This window comes from Cephus cinctus, unplaced genomic scaffold, assembly GCF_000341935.2.
Source record: "Cephus cinctus unplaced genomic scaffold, Ccin1 Ccin1_scaffold0537, whole genome shotgun sequence".
NCBI classification, from domain to species: domain Eukaryota; kingdom Metazoa; phylum Arthropoda; class Insecta; order Hymenoptera; family Cephidae; genus Cephus; species Cephus cinctus.
The window spans coordinates 25,624-43,493 of record NW_014333196.1 but is presented as its reverse complement, the minus strand read 5'-3'; the positions used below and the strand labels follow the sequence as shown (position 1 = coordinate 43,493).

At 39.9% G+C, this 17,870-nt stretch overlaps 1 protein-coding gene across 1 annotated transcript in view; it reads left to right on the top strand.

Annotated features, from left to right (window-relative positions):
• Positions 1 to 5,704: 5,704 nt before the first annotated feature.
• The window catches only part of LOC107268377 (nuclear pore complex protein Nup155), a gene marked incomplete at its 3' end in the record, with an annotated part of 35,014 nt that continues 22,848 nt past the window's right edge, over positions 5,705 to 17,870 (top strand). The window contains 2 exon segments of the mRNA XM_015741096.2: positions 5,705 to 5,885; positions 7,226 to 7,348. Of these exon segments, the coding sequence (XP_015596582.1) occupies positions 7,228 to 7,348 (121 nt within the window).

Below are 17,870 nucleotides of genomic sequence, written 5' to 3'. Positions count from 1 at the left end.
GGGACATTTTTTACTACTTTTCTATTCGGCTGAATAATATTTAAACTATCGAAAAGTGAAACAGCCTGCCATACGTGCGAGCGTTATCGAATTTTTTTTTTAATCAGACCACGGCACGTTAAAACAAAAAATGAAATGGAGAAATGTATCTATATTAGAAATGCAAAAGCGTTAAGCGGAAACGAGATTTTTCCATTGCTGTCAAATTTTCTCTTACATCTTCATGAGAGTCCATATCGCAACAAGTGAGGTTGCGCATTTCCACCAGCTATGGGTCATCATGTATGAAGAACATGCATTGGGCGCGTTGACAACGATTCTGCTTCGTAATCGTAAGAGAGGAAAACTTTTTTTTTTCTTCATTTCTTTTTTGTTTAATTTTTTTGATCCGGTGTTGCTTGGCTCGCATAGGAGGGCGACGTTAAAAAATAATGCAGTCCTAAGCAAACCAGACGCGAAATAAAATATGTGTAGTTCAAGACATTGCATATGCAGTTTTATAACAAATACTTTATGCAATGACATATGCACCTTGCTAGAGACTTCATTGTTTTCCATTTGTCAAAGAACACATGAAACTCGGGGATGAACTATAGCAATCGTAGAAAAGTAATAGTGAACGGAACCTTTTCAAGAATACATATGCCGCAAACTCATGAAGGCATACAATGTTGCAAGCAAACTGAAAACATTCCCGCAGCTTCTGCTAGCATTTTTCAGTTCTTTCTTCTAGTTTGAGAGCATCAGGTCGCTCTGCGTTTTCAACTATAGAGTGAATGAGTATAAGCATTTCAAGTATGGAACACAAAAATAAGAAAAAGGAAAGGCAGTATGATTTTAAGAGTATAAACAAATTTTTTGTTTCATTTTTTTTCGAAATGGTGGCGTACCCAACAAACCCTCTTGTTCAGAACGGTGTTCTTCGGTCAGACAAATCACTCCTTGGAAGTTTAACCCGAAACAAAAAAAAAACAAATATTTTTCAGTTCTGTATAAGAATAGCTAGAGAAATACGTAGGGAAATTAAACAATAACATGTTTTGTAAAAATGGCGCACGTCTAAAATCAAAGTTCCGATTAGACCTTCTGCAGCTATTCTTATATAGAATTGAAAATTATTTGGATTTTTGTTTCATGTCAAACCTCTAAAAAGTAATTCGTCCAGCCGCAGAACACTGTTATGAACAAGAGGTTTTGTTGAATAAGCTGCGAAGTCACCATTTTGAAAAAAAAAATTGTAGTATACTCTTAAAATCATGTACACTGAGCGTCATTAATGGCGCTTGTTGTTTTTATTTTCAACGAAACCGCTTACCACCAAATTTTATAATTAGGTAATTCGTGACCGCCAAAAAATTTGGCATCGATTCCATACAAAAAAATTTTTTTTTTATAAAAAATAAGACTTTTGGGGCTAACTTCACAATCTAAATTTTATTTTCTATTTTTCAAAAAAATGGGCAACAATCAAAATTTTTAATTAGTCCACCAAAAACCACCATAAAACCAACAATTATTTGGCAACAGAAAAAGTTGAAAAAGTAAATGTTACAATGCTAACTTCACGTAGGTCAATTCCGGCGGGTAGACGGCGCTCCGAAAATCCCAAGCTAGAGTTCCTGTACCTCAGTGAAGTTAGCCGGGCAATTTTAACTTTTTAACTTTTTATCATACCAAATCGATTGGTGGTCGTTTGGTGGTCATTGGTGGCCTAATAAAAACATTTGGTGGTCAGTCATTCTTTTATAATCAAATAATCAAAATTTGACCGTGAAGTTAGCCGAAATTTTTTTTTTTTCAACGAATTAATTTTTTCAGATGCGTAATCATTTGGTGGTAACGAATATTATAACTAAAATGTTTGGTGGTTGTTAGTTTTCGTAAAAAATTAAAAAAACGACTGTAGTGTCCAGCATTGACTGGATACGAGTGTAGGAACACACATTTACGGTCGATAAAACAGATATTTCTACATACCTCCGCTGCACAGCGAGCACCAAAGGCTGTGATTGGCTGAGAAATGGATACAGGGGTATCGTGTCGAAACACATTTTACGTGATAAAACTTATAATTCTAAACCGATTTTGCTCGGCATGGTCCCGTTCGAAGCAGAAACACTAGCCGAGGATTGGTAGTCTAATTAAAACATTTGGTGGTCATCAATTAATGCACAAGGTATGAAGAGTCATACCTCCGCTGCACAGCGAGCACCAAAGGCTGTGATTGGCTGAGAAATGGATACAGGGGTATCGGGTCGAAACACATTTTACGTGATAAAACTTATAATTCTGAACCGATTTTGCTCGGCATGGTCCCGTTCGAGGCAGAAACACTAGCCGACGATTGGTAGTCTAATTAAAACATTTGGTAGTCATCAATTAATGTTACTCCAAAAGCAAGTGCTATACGAAATTTATATAATACTTGGACTCCAAAGTACTCCAAAAACACCCACATAGATTATTGATCTTACCAAACGCCGTAAATGGTGGAACAAGTCAAGCGATAACGAAATGAATGGGTATTAATCCAAAACGGAGCACGAGGTGACACAGTAACGTAAGCGAAAGTCTCAGATTGTTATAAAGAAGACTCCAGAGCGTCAATATCGCCGGAAGTAAAATTCTGAGTACAGCGGAAACATCGCTAAGAAGGTAAACGCTTTTTATTGGTCGAATGCCCCAAATCCATTTCTCAGCCAATCAGAGTGCTCACAGTGCAGCGGAGGTATGATTATTCATACCTCGTGCATTAATTGATGACCACCAAATGTTTTAATTAGACTACCAATCATCAGCTAGCATTCTTGCATTGATTAATTCTTTCGAAGGGAGATTCTGTTCAGAAATATCTGTTTTATCGACTGTAAATGTGTGTTCCTACACCCTGCTGTAAACCATAATATAGATTTGGAAAGGCGCTTACGGCGACACCATGGCGAAATATAGAAACAATCCTTGGTTATTGTATCTCTAAAAATTCCATAATTAAGATTATAAAAAGCGGACGGCTGTCGGCTCGTCAGACGAAGTAGAGAGCTACGAGTGAAGCGTCACTACGGTAACTTAGTCGAAGTACTAACCTCCAGCCCCGTGATTTTGTACTCACCACGTTTACGGTTTATTTCTAATAGTGTATTCAAAAGTAACTTGTTTAGTTTCAAATAAATCTTTTACTTGTTATCGAGAGTTAAGTTCCAACTTTTTACTCGGGCAATGAATCCCAAAGTACCTGACTCCCGAAAACCCTTTCCGGCAGTCGAATCCGTGAATCCTGTATTTGGGCTCACAACAACCCATATCCAGTCAATGCTGGACACTACAGTCATTTTTTTAATTTTTTACGAAAACTAACGATTACCAAACATTTTAATTATGATATTCGTTACCACCAAATGATTACGCATCGATTGAGCACCCGAAAAACTTAATTCGTTGAAAAAAAAAAATTTCATCTAACTTCACGGTCAAATTTTGATTATTTGATTATGAAAGAATGACTGAACACCAAATGTTTTTATTAGGCCACCAATGACCACCAAACGACCACCAATCGATTTGGTATGATAAAAAGTTAAAAAGTTAAAATTGCCCGGCTAACTTCACTGAGGTCGAATGAGGGGCCGCATTGCCGTCTCGCTTACACTCGTGCTGTGCAACAAGGATGCACCGAGCGACGCTCTGGCGTCTCGCTCGCACTGTAGTGCTCTCTGCGTTGCACGCACAGGCAGAGGTACGTCAACAGGCACCACCCAGTTTCCTCTCTTACCTCACTGCACTATGCCAACAAGGTGGACCCATTAATGACGCTCAGTGTACATGATTTTAAGAGTATACTACAATTTTTTTTTTCAAAATGGTGACTTCGCAGCTTATTCAACAAAACCTCTTGTTCATAACAGTGTTCTGCGGCTGGACGAATTACTTTTTAGAGGTTTGACATGAAACAAAAATCCAAATAATTTTCAATTCTATATAAGAATAGCTGCAGAAGGTCTAATCGGAACTTTGATTTTAGACGTGCGCCATTTTTACAAAACATGTTATTGTTTAATTTCCCTACGTATTTCTCTAGCTATTCTTATACAGAACTGAAAAATATTTGTTTTTTTTTTGTTTCGGGTTAAACTTCCAAGGAGTGATTTGTCTGACCGAAGAACACCGTTCTGAACAAGAGGGTTTGTTGGGTACGCCACCATTTCGAAAAAAAATGAAACAAAAAATTTGTTTATACTCTTAAAATCATACTGCCTTTCCTTTTTCTTATTTTTGTGTTCCATACTTGAAATGCTTATACTCATTCACTCTATAGTTAAAAACGCAGAGCGACCTGATGCTCTCAAACTAGAAGAAAGAACTGAAAAATGCTAGCAGAAGCTGCGGGAATGTTTTCAGTTTGCTTGCAACATTGTATGCCTTCATGAGTTTGCGGCATATGTATTCTTGAAAAGGTTCCGTTCACTATTACTTTTCTACGATTGCTATAGTTCATCCCCGAGTTTCATGTGTTCTTTGACAAATGGAAAACAATGAAGTCTCTAGCAAGGTGCATATGTCATTGCATAAAGTATTTGTTATAAAACTGCATATGCAATGTCTTGAACTACACATATTTTATTTCGCGTCTGGTTTGCTTAGGACTGCATTATTTTTGAACTTCGCCCTCCCATGCGAGCCATGCAACACTGGATCAAAAAAAATTAAACAAAAGAAATGAAGAGAAAAAAGTTTTCGTCACTAGACGCGAACTCGGCACCTTACAACTACGAAGCTGAATCATTGCCAATACGCTCAACGCGTGTTCTTCACATATGATAAATCCATAGCTGGTGGAAGTGAGTAGCCTCACTTGTTGCAACACGGACTCTCATGAAGATGTAAGAGAAAAATTGACAGCAATGGAAAAAAATCTCATTTTTATATTTCATTTTTATATGTTCATAATTTTATGCCCAAGATTTATGAGTGCAATTTTGTTTTTGGTAATTTTTCGTAATGCCTTCCTTATCCGTCTGAATATTATTTATGCTATTAAAACATGAAACAGCGTGACATAGGTGTTTGTCACGGGTAGGCTCTCGGGAAGCAGAAACGTTCGCTAATTCATGTACCAATTTATTGCATGTGTACGATGTAATATAATACAATATTTGTTGACTAATATAATCATATATTTAATGAATCTTCAGTTAACTAGGTGAACCAATAAGCATAGTTGATAATTAAAAAAAAAGGGGTTTGAGACTTGAGTTCCGAACTCGGGACTCTCGGAAGTTAATTCAGCACCAAGCACGTGTGCTACCGAGCCATTGTGCTATACAAATTGGAAAATTTATATTTGTGTAGTTACCCACTTTCAAGGGTTTGTTTAAAATTTTATTTGCTCACTCTATTATTTACAAAGCTTCATATGGATATTAAGGGAATTAACATTGGCAGAATTTACTACCTCATTACTACGGTTTATATAATATACAATAAGAAAGGGTGAATACAAGTCTCCCTATTTAAAATCGTGGATCTCGAGGAACACACGAATTCATTCGACCAATCAAAAACGTGGAACTAGTTCGAGAGTCTCATTCAGGTGGCGCGTCGACGCGCCAAAGCAGAGCTCCAGATTCTCACGCGTAGTATTACTATATATACTCGACCAATCAAAAACGTGGAACTGCTTCGAGGGCCCTCCGCTAAGGTGGCGTGCCGAAACCAGAGTAAAATTGAGATCACCAAAAACAGGCCCATTGGCAAGCTCCCTACTCATCTCTGACTCTACATCCAACCCCTGCAGTACAAGTTGGTAGAATTGAGCGGGAACAAGAAGCGTTGCGTATTGTTTTTAGTTTGCCTACATCTTTCAATAGATTTTGTGTGTAAATGAACAAGTAAGTAGAATTGCACATTCTTCTAAAGTATATCATCTAGATTAATAATGTGAAACAGTAAATATTTGTATACTTCGTTATTCATTGTTTCTGTACGTTTCGAAATTAACCTCTTTCCACATAAAGTCAAATGATGAAACAATTTGTTGATATGATTTAGCTAAATTTTGCAATCATTAAACAGTTAGATATATTCCCTGCTTACCTTTATTAGAAATATTAAAGTGGAAGGCAATAGTACCTTTGTATCTTTTTCAATTTCAAATCAACATTTAGCATGGCATTGTGATTTTTTAAATTGATTGATATTTCTTGCTTTTATTGAATGATGTCATCTTTCTGTATTAATATATTGATATTTTTATATGCGTATTTATGAAATTATAAAAATGGAGTACAAATTTTAAATAAAAATCACATTTCTGCTGAATGTAATAGTTACTTTTAGTAATATATACGTACATATTGGTATATTGTTATAATATTTCTTAATTTATTAACTCGTATAACAACTTTAATATTATCTGTGGATAGCAGGCATGTTTAGAATATGTTTAAATTGTAAAACAACAATTCTGTCATAAATATGTAAAGGTTCTGAAGTGTATTAAAACATAGATTATACGATTGGTATAATTTATGCCTTATATTTTAGGGATCAGAATGCAAAGTAGTTACTTATGTAGCTGATTCTCACCCTTTGTCTATAACATTGAGAGAATAAAGACATTATTATTATTGATTATTGTTATTAAATATATTATGGAATTTGGCTAAACTATAGAATATGACACTTTTTTAAAGTTAGCTGTGAATTGTTTGTGTTTTGCATGAAGTTTTTTAAGAAATAGTCCTGTTCTGCAATTTTATCTGAAATTCACATAGGCTTTTAAATATTTTAGCAAGATTACTTCTCAATTAAAAGTATTAAGAAACAAGATTGGTAACTTAAAATAATAAAAAATAATTGTAATTTTTGCTTGAATTATGAAAAATAGTTAATTTTTAGACTGCCAGCAATTTTCATAAAAATAGTGTTTTTTTGTGGCCAAAAACATACATGTGTAGGATTTTCAAATTTGCTCCGAACCTCAGAAGGGACCTTGTATCAGTCTAAAGGTTAAAAACCTTTTAGATGCTAATTAATTATTCAGTTACAATATATTTTGTATTTTCTTAGATCAAAGATATTAGACTTTTATTTACTATTTATTTTTGAGTCCGTGACATAAATAGGAATACTCAATTTTTTGTAAATTCCTTGTATTTAAAAATCCTTTGTAGACATACTTTACAAGTGCTAATTATATTATATCAATTGCATATTAAATCTTTTATAGAAATGGAGCCATTGAAAATTCATTTAGATGCTCTAGAAATGGCTGGGAAGACAGTGGACAAATTTATTATTGCTGACAGTAATTTTCCATCTCTAATTAATCTTATGCGCTATAATGTACAGGGTGAGTATAATATATAGGTAGTATTTCAGTTTCAATCACATCAGAGACAGCATTACCTGCTTCTGTAAATCAAAATTAATTCAGGAACTATTTATTGAATGTGGCCACACTTTCGACTGTATTCAGTGGGGGATCGCTCAAATGTCAGCAGTAACATCTGTAAAGGCTATTATTTCAGAAATAAAATAGTTTATAATGGCAAATGGGAAATAACAAAATCCTTCATAGGTCACACATTTAAAATTATTTTAAACAAGCCTTATTGCAACTAGTGTATGAGTAAGAAGTAGTAAATTGAAAATAATATATAGATGAGACATGTTACACTTATTGTATACCTTTTAGTCTTTAGGTGTAAAATGTGTATTTATGAAATCTCATTTCACTTGCCGTCATTACAATTTTATTAGTATTCGATAATAAATTATTAATATCGTAATAACTATTGTGATGATTAATATAAACTACATTACATGATAATAATATGTCAATATATTGAGGAAGCACGAAAGTATTCTAATGTCGCGCAAATCATGTCCAATAATAGTCGTATATAATTACGCCAAAGAAAACATGGAAGTTGTAAGGTTTAGATAAATCATACATAGATACAAAACGAAGAAACTGTCTGATGGAATTAGTAATTTTAGAATTATTTGATCAAATTCAATCTTTTTTGAGGACGAAATCAGTATCTTACAAATGCATTGAAAAAGGCAACTATGAAGAGTTCTCGCCGTTGCTACGCTACTTTTTAGCTACATGTAGACTTTTTGTAATACTGATTATATTTTACATTTATTTATTTACGCAATAAGATCAAGAAGGAAGCAATATGGGATTTTCTACGGGTACACTTGTTTTGATATACAGAACTAATTATAATGTCGTTTCTCCTTTACATGCATTTATTACAGAAGAATAGTTGAGGACGGGATTAACGAACTTTCATGCCTATGCGAATCAAATGTAAACGAAAATCGTAAATAACAGAACTCTTACACAGATTCTTTCTCAAAGCACAGTTAAAAACACGTTATAGAAAGTTAACAATCATTTTGACACCACTTTTGCAATAATTAATCTAACAATAAAAGAATAATCCGACCCGAAAATTTGTACATGTTTCAAATTCACATAGAAATTTTCAGATTGAATGCTTTCTTCAGTTTTGGTTCAACCCTTCGAAGGCAATAACATCATAGGGTGTAAATAAATCGTGTCATAATAGGCCCGATTTTTTCGTCTTTTTGCGTGATCATTGCCAAATCTTCTATATGGGGTTTCTTGGGGTCGCTGAATACAGATTTTGAGTAAAAATTCCAAACTTGAAAATAGCGGATTTAATATGATGAGAAATATATTTTGTTTTAAATTAGTATATTTCTGCGTTCTAAACAATTTTAGTCGTCAATATGAATTCACTAGATGATGCCGGAGATTCGAAAAAAAAAAGTTATTTCATGCTAACAACATGTCTGTAACCATTCTCAAACAATCTTCTTTTAAAAATGTTATATTATATAAGTTTCAGTTTCATCTTTTTAAGTTTTTCAATTTTGATTCCCACATTTTTATTTAGGATCCAAGAACTTTTATTTAGGACACCCTCTTATTACTGACTTTCATGGAACTCCGCTAATTTATTGAATTTTTCAAAATTTTGACTGCCATATTGGATCAGCCATTTTAAATTTTGAAATTTTTACCCCAAAATAATATATAGCGACTCATAAATTCCCCTAATATCGACATTCTTTAAAATTTGAATTGCATTTTCATCTTGCCATTTTTGGCTCAGTTGGTGCTAATTTTCATACCAGTGAAAGGGTCAATCATTACGAAAATGCTATGTAAATTATTGCTAATTTTGTCTAATGTACCCTCAATTCCCATGGTGACTACCGGTCAGGAACAATGTAGTAATAAACCCGGTGGGAGCACTCGCTATCGTGGGTGACGCCCAGGCGGACGGCCAGATCCTGGTGTCAATAGCGGCCACCTTAGCGCGCCACTGTCTCATCAAGGCCGGGCTTATTACTACATCACCGGGTTTATTATTACATTGTTCGGTCAGGGAAGAGCTGAAAATTCTGGAAATGTCAGGGAACTAAAGTATTGAAAATGGACATGATTATTAACCCGGAAGTAGGTGCGTGGGGTGTCTGAGATACACACCGTAACTTAATGTTTTTTAAATGGAGAAAAATATCGTGAGACCATTCCCGTGTTAAACAAACATATTTGTAACATGTATAAACATGTTTTTGAATACCGATTCGTATATGTCCTATTAGTTTGTATTTTTCATTGTTTTTAGTGGCACCATGGCACCGTGGCACCTCTTAGAGAAAAAAATCGTCAAAATCGTTATTTATTGCTAAACCTGCTATTTATGTTCAGATTGTACTCAAAGGGAAATGAGAGGTCTGAGGTCCCTTTAACCCTTTCGCTTTTGTTTGGATTATCTATTTTTTCGGCGTTTGGACTGAAAGATCTTAAATCATGTGCTCATCAAGTTATATTCAATAAAATTATTAAATCATGATTTTGTACTGATTGACATGTTGAATTTTTGCTAATTATAAATATGTTGTGACGTATTTTATCGCGATCTAGCCTCGCCGGGAGATGTGAGACTGACGAGCGCACAACTTACGAAATTCGTTCGCATCCTAGATAACCCAGGGCTAACCTATGCTGAACACTAACTAAAAAATGCTATTGGGCGCCAGATTCTCGCGAGAGAACCGCGGGAGACGCGAACTCCCGCATGAGTTTCATATCAATTCAAATTCGACTTCCATCGACTGACCCATCTCGCGGAGACGGTGTAGATCTTCGAAACAAGGAGAACTTCCAACAAAAATAACAATTGCTTTTTGGGTCAATAATAACAAGATCGGTTTTTATTCCGTGCGTCAAACTTCTGACGCGACCACGCGTTTACAAAACTTCCAGATTCAAACAATTTGAGAAATAAATAGCGGACCCAATAAGATAGCGACTAAAATAACGAAGTGATTCATAGAGCAAAGTTGTTACGGTAAAAAGTGCCAAAGAGTGGTAATATCTTCATTTATAATCAATGTTATAATAAATTACTTCGAACAAATTTCGCGATCGATTCTGCGCAGTCAAATTCATACAATTCAATAAATACGGTCGTACACTCGAATACAATTTTGAACATCTCAAAATCTGATAAATGCTTTCGAACAATCCGATACAATTTGCAAGAACATACAATCTTAATACATCAGTCAATCCTACAATATAACGCGACACATCAAACACGACCTCAAGGACCATTTCGTGTTTCTCGGCAACACGTCTCTAACTTGAACGCGATATAACGTATTTCGGACATCAAACACTCAATCATGGCCGAGAAAACCAATCATTCGAAGACATTAATACTCAGATCAAATCAGAGTAACGTGAATAAACATGTCCACGATGGGCAACATATTTACGCAAACACAGTCCCTTGCTGGTCATCAGAATCTCGCACCCTGGACGAACGCGATTCTAATTGTGGGAACTTCTCCCCCGTGCCCCCAGGCACAATCAAAACGTACAAAAACGGGGGGTAATATGAGATTTCCATGTTTGCAAAACAACAATCGTGTATCGAAATCTCTACGTCTCTTCATTCCGGAAAATTGGCCCTTTAACGCGGCCACGGACAACGTCCTGATTTTCCTCAGACTCTAACAACCAAAAACCGAAACGGCCCACAAATATGACTCGCGTCGTCGACAATCCAGGCAAGAAGACAAATTAGTCTTCCTTTTCAATCGTAATCGGCAGCACAGGAAACGATCACCCTCTCCCTTATCTGCAATCACTTCTAATTGGTCTTTCGACCCCAATCAGAACTCCCCAATATGGCACCACGTGCCAAAGTTCAAAGTGTGTCTTTGCGACAATTCCTACAACTCGGGAACAGCAATCCTTCAACCCAAAATCTTCGCCACGCGTCAGTTTCAAAGATGTCATTGTGACAATTAATAATTTGCATAACAAATCGTGGACAATTCGTAAGTATCGGTCTGACGACGAGTTTCATTCTTGATCGCGCGAGGGTGCACCAGTCGTCCCTGGATTCCCAACTCGCAGAAATATAATTAGGCAAAACCTGACGGTGGGCGCTAGGCTACAGGGATCGGTAGTGGTACTCAATCGTCGGGCGCTTCGCGTGCCACTCCAGTCGTCGTGGTTGAGTCTCAGGTGGGCAGGGTGCGTTGCTGCTGCGTGACGTCACGTCTGTCCTGCGTTGCGCGCGCCTCCTGAGCCAGTAAAGCTGTTATCCAGAGATAGCGCGAGTGTCGACCCTCGCGCGTCGCAGGCCCCTCCTCCTGCAACTCCAGCTGGCTCTTCCCTCTCTCTCCGCGTCGATGCACCTTCTCGGGCACGGCGAGCGAGCTAACTATTTGAACTCCGGCAGAGAACACAGAACAAAAAAGAAAATAATAAAATATCGTTTCATACGCTTTAATAGGCCCTTGCGTTCGGTGGATCCTGTCTGGTTTTTTATCGGGGTCTTATGCCACTCTCGCGATACGGCGTGATTCCTGCCGAGAACGCGACGGGTACAATCCATCACGTCACAGCAGCCTTCCCCTAGTCGGGAACTCACGCGGTAAATGATTCAGAGCGATCATCGAAAATCATGTTGCTGTCGCGCCACTCGAATCTACCGCGAGTCCAGGCATGTCAATCCACCGTCCGGCCGAGTTCTTCGGCCCCGATTAGAGCGATTTAGTCATCTTCTTTCTCTTCTCATTGGGACCACCACCAGACACACCAGGGTAATCAGCACAATACAAATGGCTAAACTTAATGGATTTATTACATCCCGCGTAGCTTAGCGCGGGTTATACATCATTATTGTCGGGCTCATGCTCGCGAGACATAGGATTGTGGCATGCAATCAGGTCCTTGACATGGTATCTACCGGCCAGTCTGCCCTTTTCGTCTTCGAGCTCATAAATAACTGGAAAGATACTTCTTCTAATTCGATATCGTTCAGTCGTCTACTCCTTTGCCAGTTTCGACGTAAAACTTTTCGCGGTGGAGGACAGAACGCGTACTTTCCGACGAACGAAATCGGCTTCGACGAATCGCACATCACGATGATGACGATCTTAATAACGCGCCTGCCTTTCGAATGCTTTACTGAGGTTATCGGTAACTAAATCGTAAAATTCCGATAGCCGTTCTAAATGCGCTTTCCACTTGTCGGTGTTCGGGACTGGGATTTCAACCTCTCCGTTCAAGTAGCCGCCACTGATCCTTAGGCGTACGTGGTGGATGCTCGAAATTCAAGAAAGCGGGGGATACGTGCAAGGAACTGTGCGTGTGATACGATGGCGTGGTCGCGTGGTAAATTCCGGAGATTCGTGCGACCTCTTCTATTGTTCGATTGACAAATTCGATTCCATTGTCAGTCAGTAGGACTTCAGTCGTTCCCCATCGACATACGATTTTATCCCCGAAGTGCGTGACAATCGATTTTCTATCAGCCTTCCTGCGAGGACATCCATTTAGTGAAGAAATCTTGAAACACAAGTACGCGTGTCCCGACTTACTCAGGGGAAACGGTCCTATAATATCCGCGGCCACAACAGTCCAGGGTGTTTCAACGATGCGTTGACTCATTAACCCTGCGGGTACTTGCTGCGAGACTTTACTCGTCTTGCACACCTCGCACTTTCGGACATATTGTTCCACGTCTTCGTGTATTCCTGGCCAATAGTAGTCTAATGCTACCCGATCATACATATTTTCGACTCCTTGGTGGCCTGCCTGCGGATCATCGTTGTTTTCCCGCAGAATACCCTCACGCGACGATTTCGTGGGTACTAATTTCCATACGTCCAAATCCTGAGTCACTCGATTCACTAACTCTTTTAGTCTGAATTGATACAAGCAATAGTTTTCTACCCTCCAGCCCTTTCATTTAGCTAGATTTTTGGCTACGTCGGTCTTTCGTCGCGAATACCATTCGTCAGTCACCTCGGCTATCGACATGCTTAGGACTGCCTCATGCGCGTATCCTTCTACTTCCGATAGTTCATCCTCGGGATCTTCTTCGTACATTTGTGACAACGCGTCCGTCACGAAGCGATCCTTTACGGTGGGTGATCTCACAGTGATAGCCTTGCCATTTTAAGGCCCATCCTCCTAAGTGACCTGCCGGACTCTTCAAGTTATTTAACCACTTCAAACTACTGTGATCTATAACAATCACGAAATGGTATCCCTCAATATATCTTCGAAAATGCTCGACGGCCCACATTATCGCAAGGCATTCCTTTTCAGTTACCGTATTTAGCCTTCTTGCTAGTGAGGGTCGTGAGAGGTTCTGCAACTGCTGCAAAATTTTCTACGAATCGTCGGTACCACGACGCCATACCCAGAAAACGTCTTAGCTGACGGATATTTTGTGGCGGTGGATATTCGACTACCGGTGCCACTTTTGAAGAGTCTACGCTTAACCCCTTCCCGTTCACTATTAGTCCAAGGTACTGTACCTCGTTACGACAGAATTCGCATTTCTCCGGGTTTATCTACAATTTCGCGTCCTTCAGTCGATTAAGGACCTTTTCTAGCCATACTAGATGTTCGTCGCAGGTCTTGGGCGCAATGATAATTTCATTCAGATACGCGAACGCGTTTGTACCCATCTCCGGACTGATGATTTTATCCGCGAGACGTTGAAAATTCGGCAGTGCTCCCGAGAGCCCAAATAGCATCCCGATATAATGGAAGAGTCCTCTTCCTGGTACCAGGAATGCGGTATACTTCCGACTCCCGGGATCTAAAGCTACCTAATGGTAAGCTTGTTTTAGATCAATCGTGGAGATATAGTGCGCCGACCGTAATTGATCGAGTATACCCGTCAAATTTGGCAAGGGATATGTGTCTTTCTTCGCGACTTCATTCAATTTTCCAAAATCGAAACATATTCGATACGATCATAAGATGTTATTGCCTGACCTTCATGAACATCAGATTCTGCATTTTTAACAGTATTAAAGAGATTTTTCTTAATGGTAGCTGGACCCCTTGGTAACCTCCTTATGTGTCACTTGAGGATAGAGATTTTATTTTTTTGTCACCTTATACACTTCACCTTATACATTTTTCGTTTGTGAATAGTCCGCTATCGTACATTTTGGACCACTAAGCCTTTTTCCCTCTCTCGTTACCAAAGTTTTCGCGGAGCTTTGGTCGCTGATAGGGTATCGCAAATAAAGCGCCCTATAGTACAAGATGTCATAGGAAATTTATAAGCAAACCCCGCGTGTTCAAAACGATCTTCGATTTCTTCCCGTGCACGCTGTGATCTTCAAAACCCGGGTAGCGCGCTGCCAACCTAACGAGGTTAATGACAACCTCATGTAGACTTTCCGTCGTCCCTAGCTGTGGGCTTTACGGCCGCGAATTTGCTTTAGCGTTTTCGCGCACAACCAAGTTCAGCTTATCGAAATCTTTCACGCCCTTTAGTTGAAAGTATTCCCGATGCCACTTTGCTTTCTTCGCGCTTCCCGTTACACATTTTACTTTCTAGTACAGAGATATTTCGATTAGTCAACACTGCAGCAACGCGTCACTTCTCTTCTATCCTCGTTTCTATTTCATAACTGTCCGGTTAACCGAGACTTACCCCGTCAGACAAGGTACGCTTTGTCAGTGATACCTTGATCGATATAATAATTCAAATAATATTTTAGTAACTAGCATGTCCCGACTGAAGGGGTTCACATGGATTTTCTAAACAATATAACTTTCGTAATTCAAAACCATAAAACGCACGTAAATTTTACTATAACGAGATGGAGCTTTCTTTAACCTTCTTATATGTAATATTAAGGGATCCAAAATTTCTTCAGAATTAATATTCAATTTAATAGAGAGCACCGTGTGTTTTAGTTTATCTAACAACTTTATATCAATCGTACCCCGCGCAGAAATTACGCTCGGGATCCGACCGGATACCGGATACCGGCTACCGGCTACCATCCACAGCTTCAGGCCGGGATCGAATCAGGTATCTCGGCAGATTCCAAAATGGAATGTAATGATGGCAAGTTGGATTCTAGTCAGAATACCTCAAAAATGATCTTATAGGGACTCCAGAACGATTCCATTTCGTATTTCATAGGAACTCCAAATCAAGCGACTCGGTCGAATCTCGCGCCAAGTACAGGCAACCCGCCGCACGGGGCACGGCCCGCCGAGACTCTTTACTCGAAGCATCTCTTGTACCTGTGTTGCGACTCAAATATCTTATGAACGGCTATATGTGAGAAAAATTTTAAGATGTAGAAGTCCAGGGTGTCCAGGTGTTCCGCTACGTAGTTTCCTGCATCGAGGTGTCAGACGTGGAACTTCAGGGTGTTCAGGTGTTCCGCTCCGTAGTTTCTTGTATTTAGGTGTTAGATGTGGAAGTTCAGGATGTCCAGGTGTTCCGCTCCGTAGTTTCTTGTATCTCGGTACTGGATGTAGAAGTCCAGGCTGTTCAGGTGTTCCGCTACGTAGTTTCCTGCATCTAGGTGTCGGACGTAGAAGTCCAGAAAAGTGTGCAACGAGCGCCGCTTTGGCGCTTCGCTTAAATTGTGGAAGTTCAGGATGTCCAGGTGTTCCGCTCCGTAGTTTCTTGTATCTCGGTACTGGATGTAGAAGTCCAGGCTGTTCAGGTGTTCCGCTACGTAGTTTCCTGCATCTAGGTGTCGGACGTAGAAGTCCAGAAAAGTGTGCAACGAGCGCCGCTTTGGCGCTTCGCTTAAATTATAGTATCCTCTCTGATGTTTGCACGGCCTGAGGTACGTAAATAATCCAGCACACTCTTCTCTCTTACGTTTACCACACGGCTTCTACAAGCTGCACACCTCTAACGACGCTTATATGCATTGAATATTACATTTTCTTTAAATATTTGTACATGTCTTTATGGATTTCTAGAAAAAGGGACTTACAAATTAAATTTATATGCCATTAAACATTTTCGACAACGCAATATATGTTTCTGATTAGCGACATCATAATGCATTTACATTTTATATCTTGTGACGTGTACCGTTCATCGGCGTCGCCTACAAATAATCCGTGGCTGCTCCCAACGTGCTGTAATCAAAGAAAAGATCCGAAGATCTAATTGTTGGGCGCCAGGTGCGGCTTTCCCGCACCACCATTTCTCACCACGGCCGTTTTCAGATTTCCCGGCGGCTCAGCCTCAGCTCACTGAAAATGGTAGAGGGGAACATGGGGGCGACGAGAGAGAATTTCGGAGTCAACGGATAGGCGCGCAAAATAATAAGACAGCGAGTAGGATACCGTTCCGTTTATTACCATCAAATAAACGGCGGATTTTACAATACAAATCCCGTCGCGTACAGTGTGTTCTCCAATGGGGGCTCACGACTATTCCGAGTCGTGATTTCTAGCCTGCCCCGGACCTGTCCCTATTTCGGTGTCCCTACCGAATCCGCGAATTCCTTCGCGGCGCGATTCGCGATCCTAACAGGTCTCGTTGGTGACGAGCCTTTCTTTCCACGGGAGTGTGCCCTCTGACGTCAGTAGCCACCTGAGGCATCCGTGTGTCGGCACCACTTCCGCTCGGCTATCTTCTCGCGCAAGATATTCTCTAAATAAGACCGCCCTTGCGGTACTTACCAAGAACCGGCTGTCCCATCAGTCCCGTACCAAATCCAAATCGTGGTGGCCGTGTCCCTTCCGCCTATCCCCGTGGTGCCGCATCCCGGCTCCACGAGGGTGTACATCAAACACTTGAAATACAACACACACTCGGCCACGCACTGGCACTAGACCATAAAAAAAACCCGGGAGCCATGGTTCTCTGCGAGAGATCCCGATAATCGCAATCCGCGATTATCCGATAGCTCCGCTATCGCCCGAGCACGGAAGAAGGACTCATTTTTCGCGGTCCGCCGGACACCCGTGTCCTCACACGCGGACTCCCCGCGACATACTCTCTTTATCCTACCTACCGCTCTTCGCGGTAGGTCAAAAATCAAAACAAATCTCCTCTCCGGCGCCCTCCCCGCGGACCCGCAAACCGTAGCCGATCAAAGTTCCCGGGGTACCGGCAGTGCGTCCTGGCGGTTGAGCACCCCTTACGTGCGAGCTCTCAACCCAAAAGGGCTCCCTGCCTCCGCCGCCAGTCCACTACTTTCCCCCGTTCCCTCCTCCCAACCACGGACCTACGAACTCTTTGGAGATGGAGGCTGGAGGCACTGCCGTGCTGTCGGCAGCGCGCGGAGGTGCGGGGCTTCTGTAATGTGTCGTCCTGACGCCACGTTACAATCTATGAAAATATAGATTTCAGTGCTTAGAGCTTCTACGTCCCGTTGAGCAACAAAAACTTGTAATATCTCCCAAAAAATACTTACGTGTAAAAAACTACGCCAAGTACAGGAGTGCTGTGTATTCCTTTAATAAAAAGTATTGATATCAGATTATTGAGGCCAAGTACATAAGTCACTACATGTTT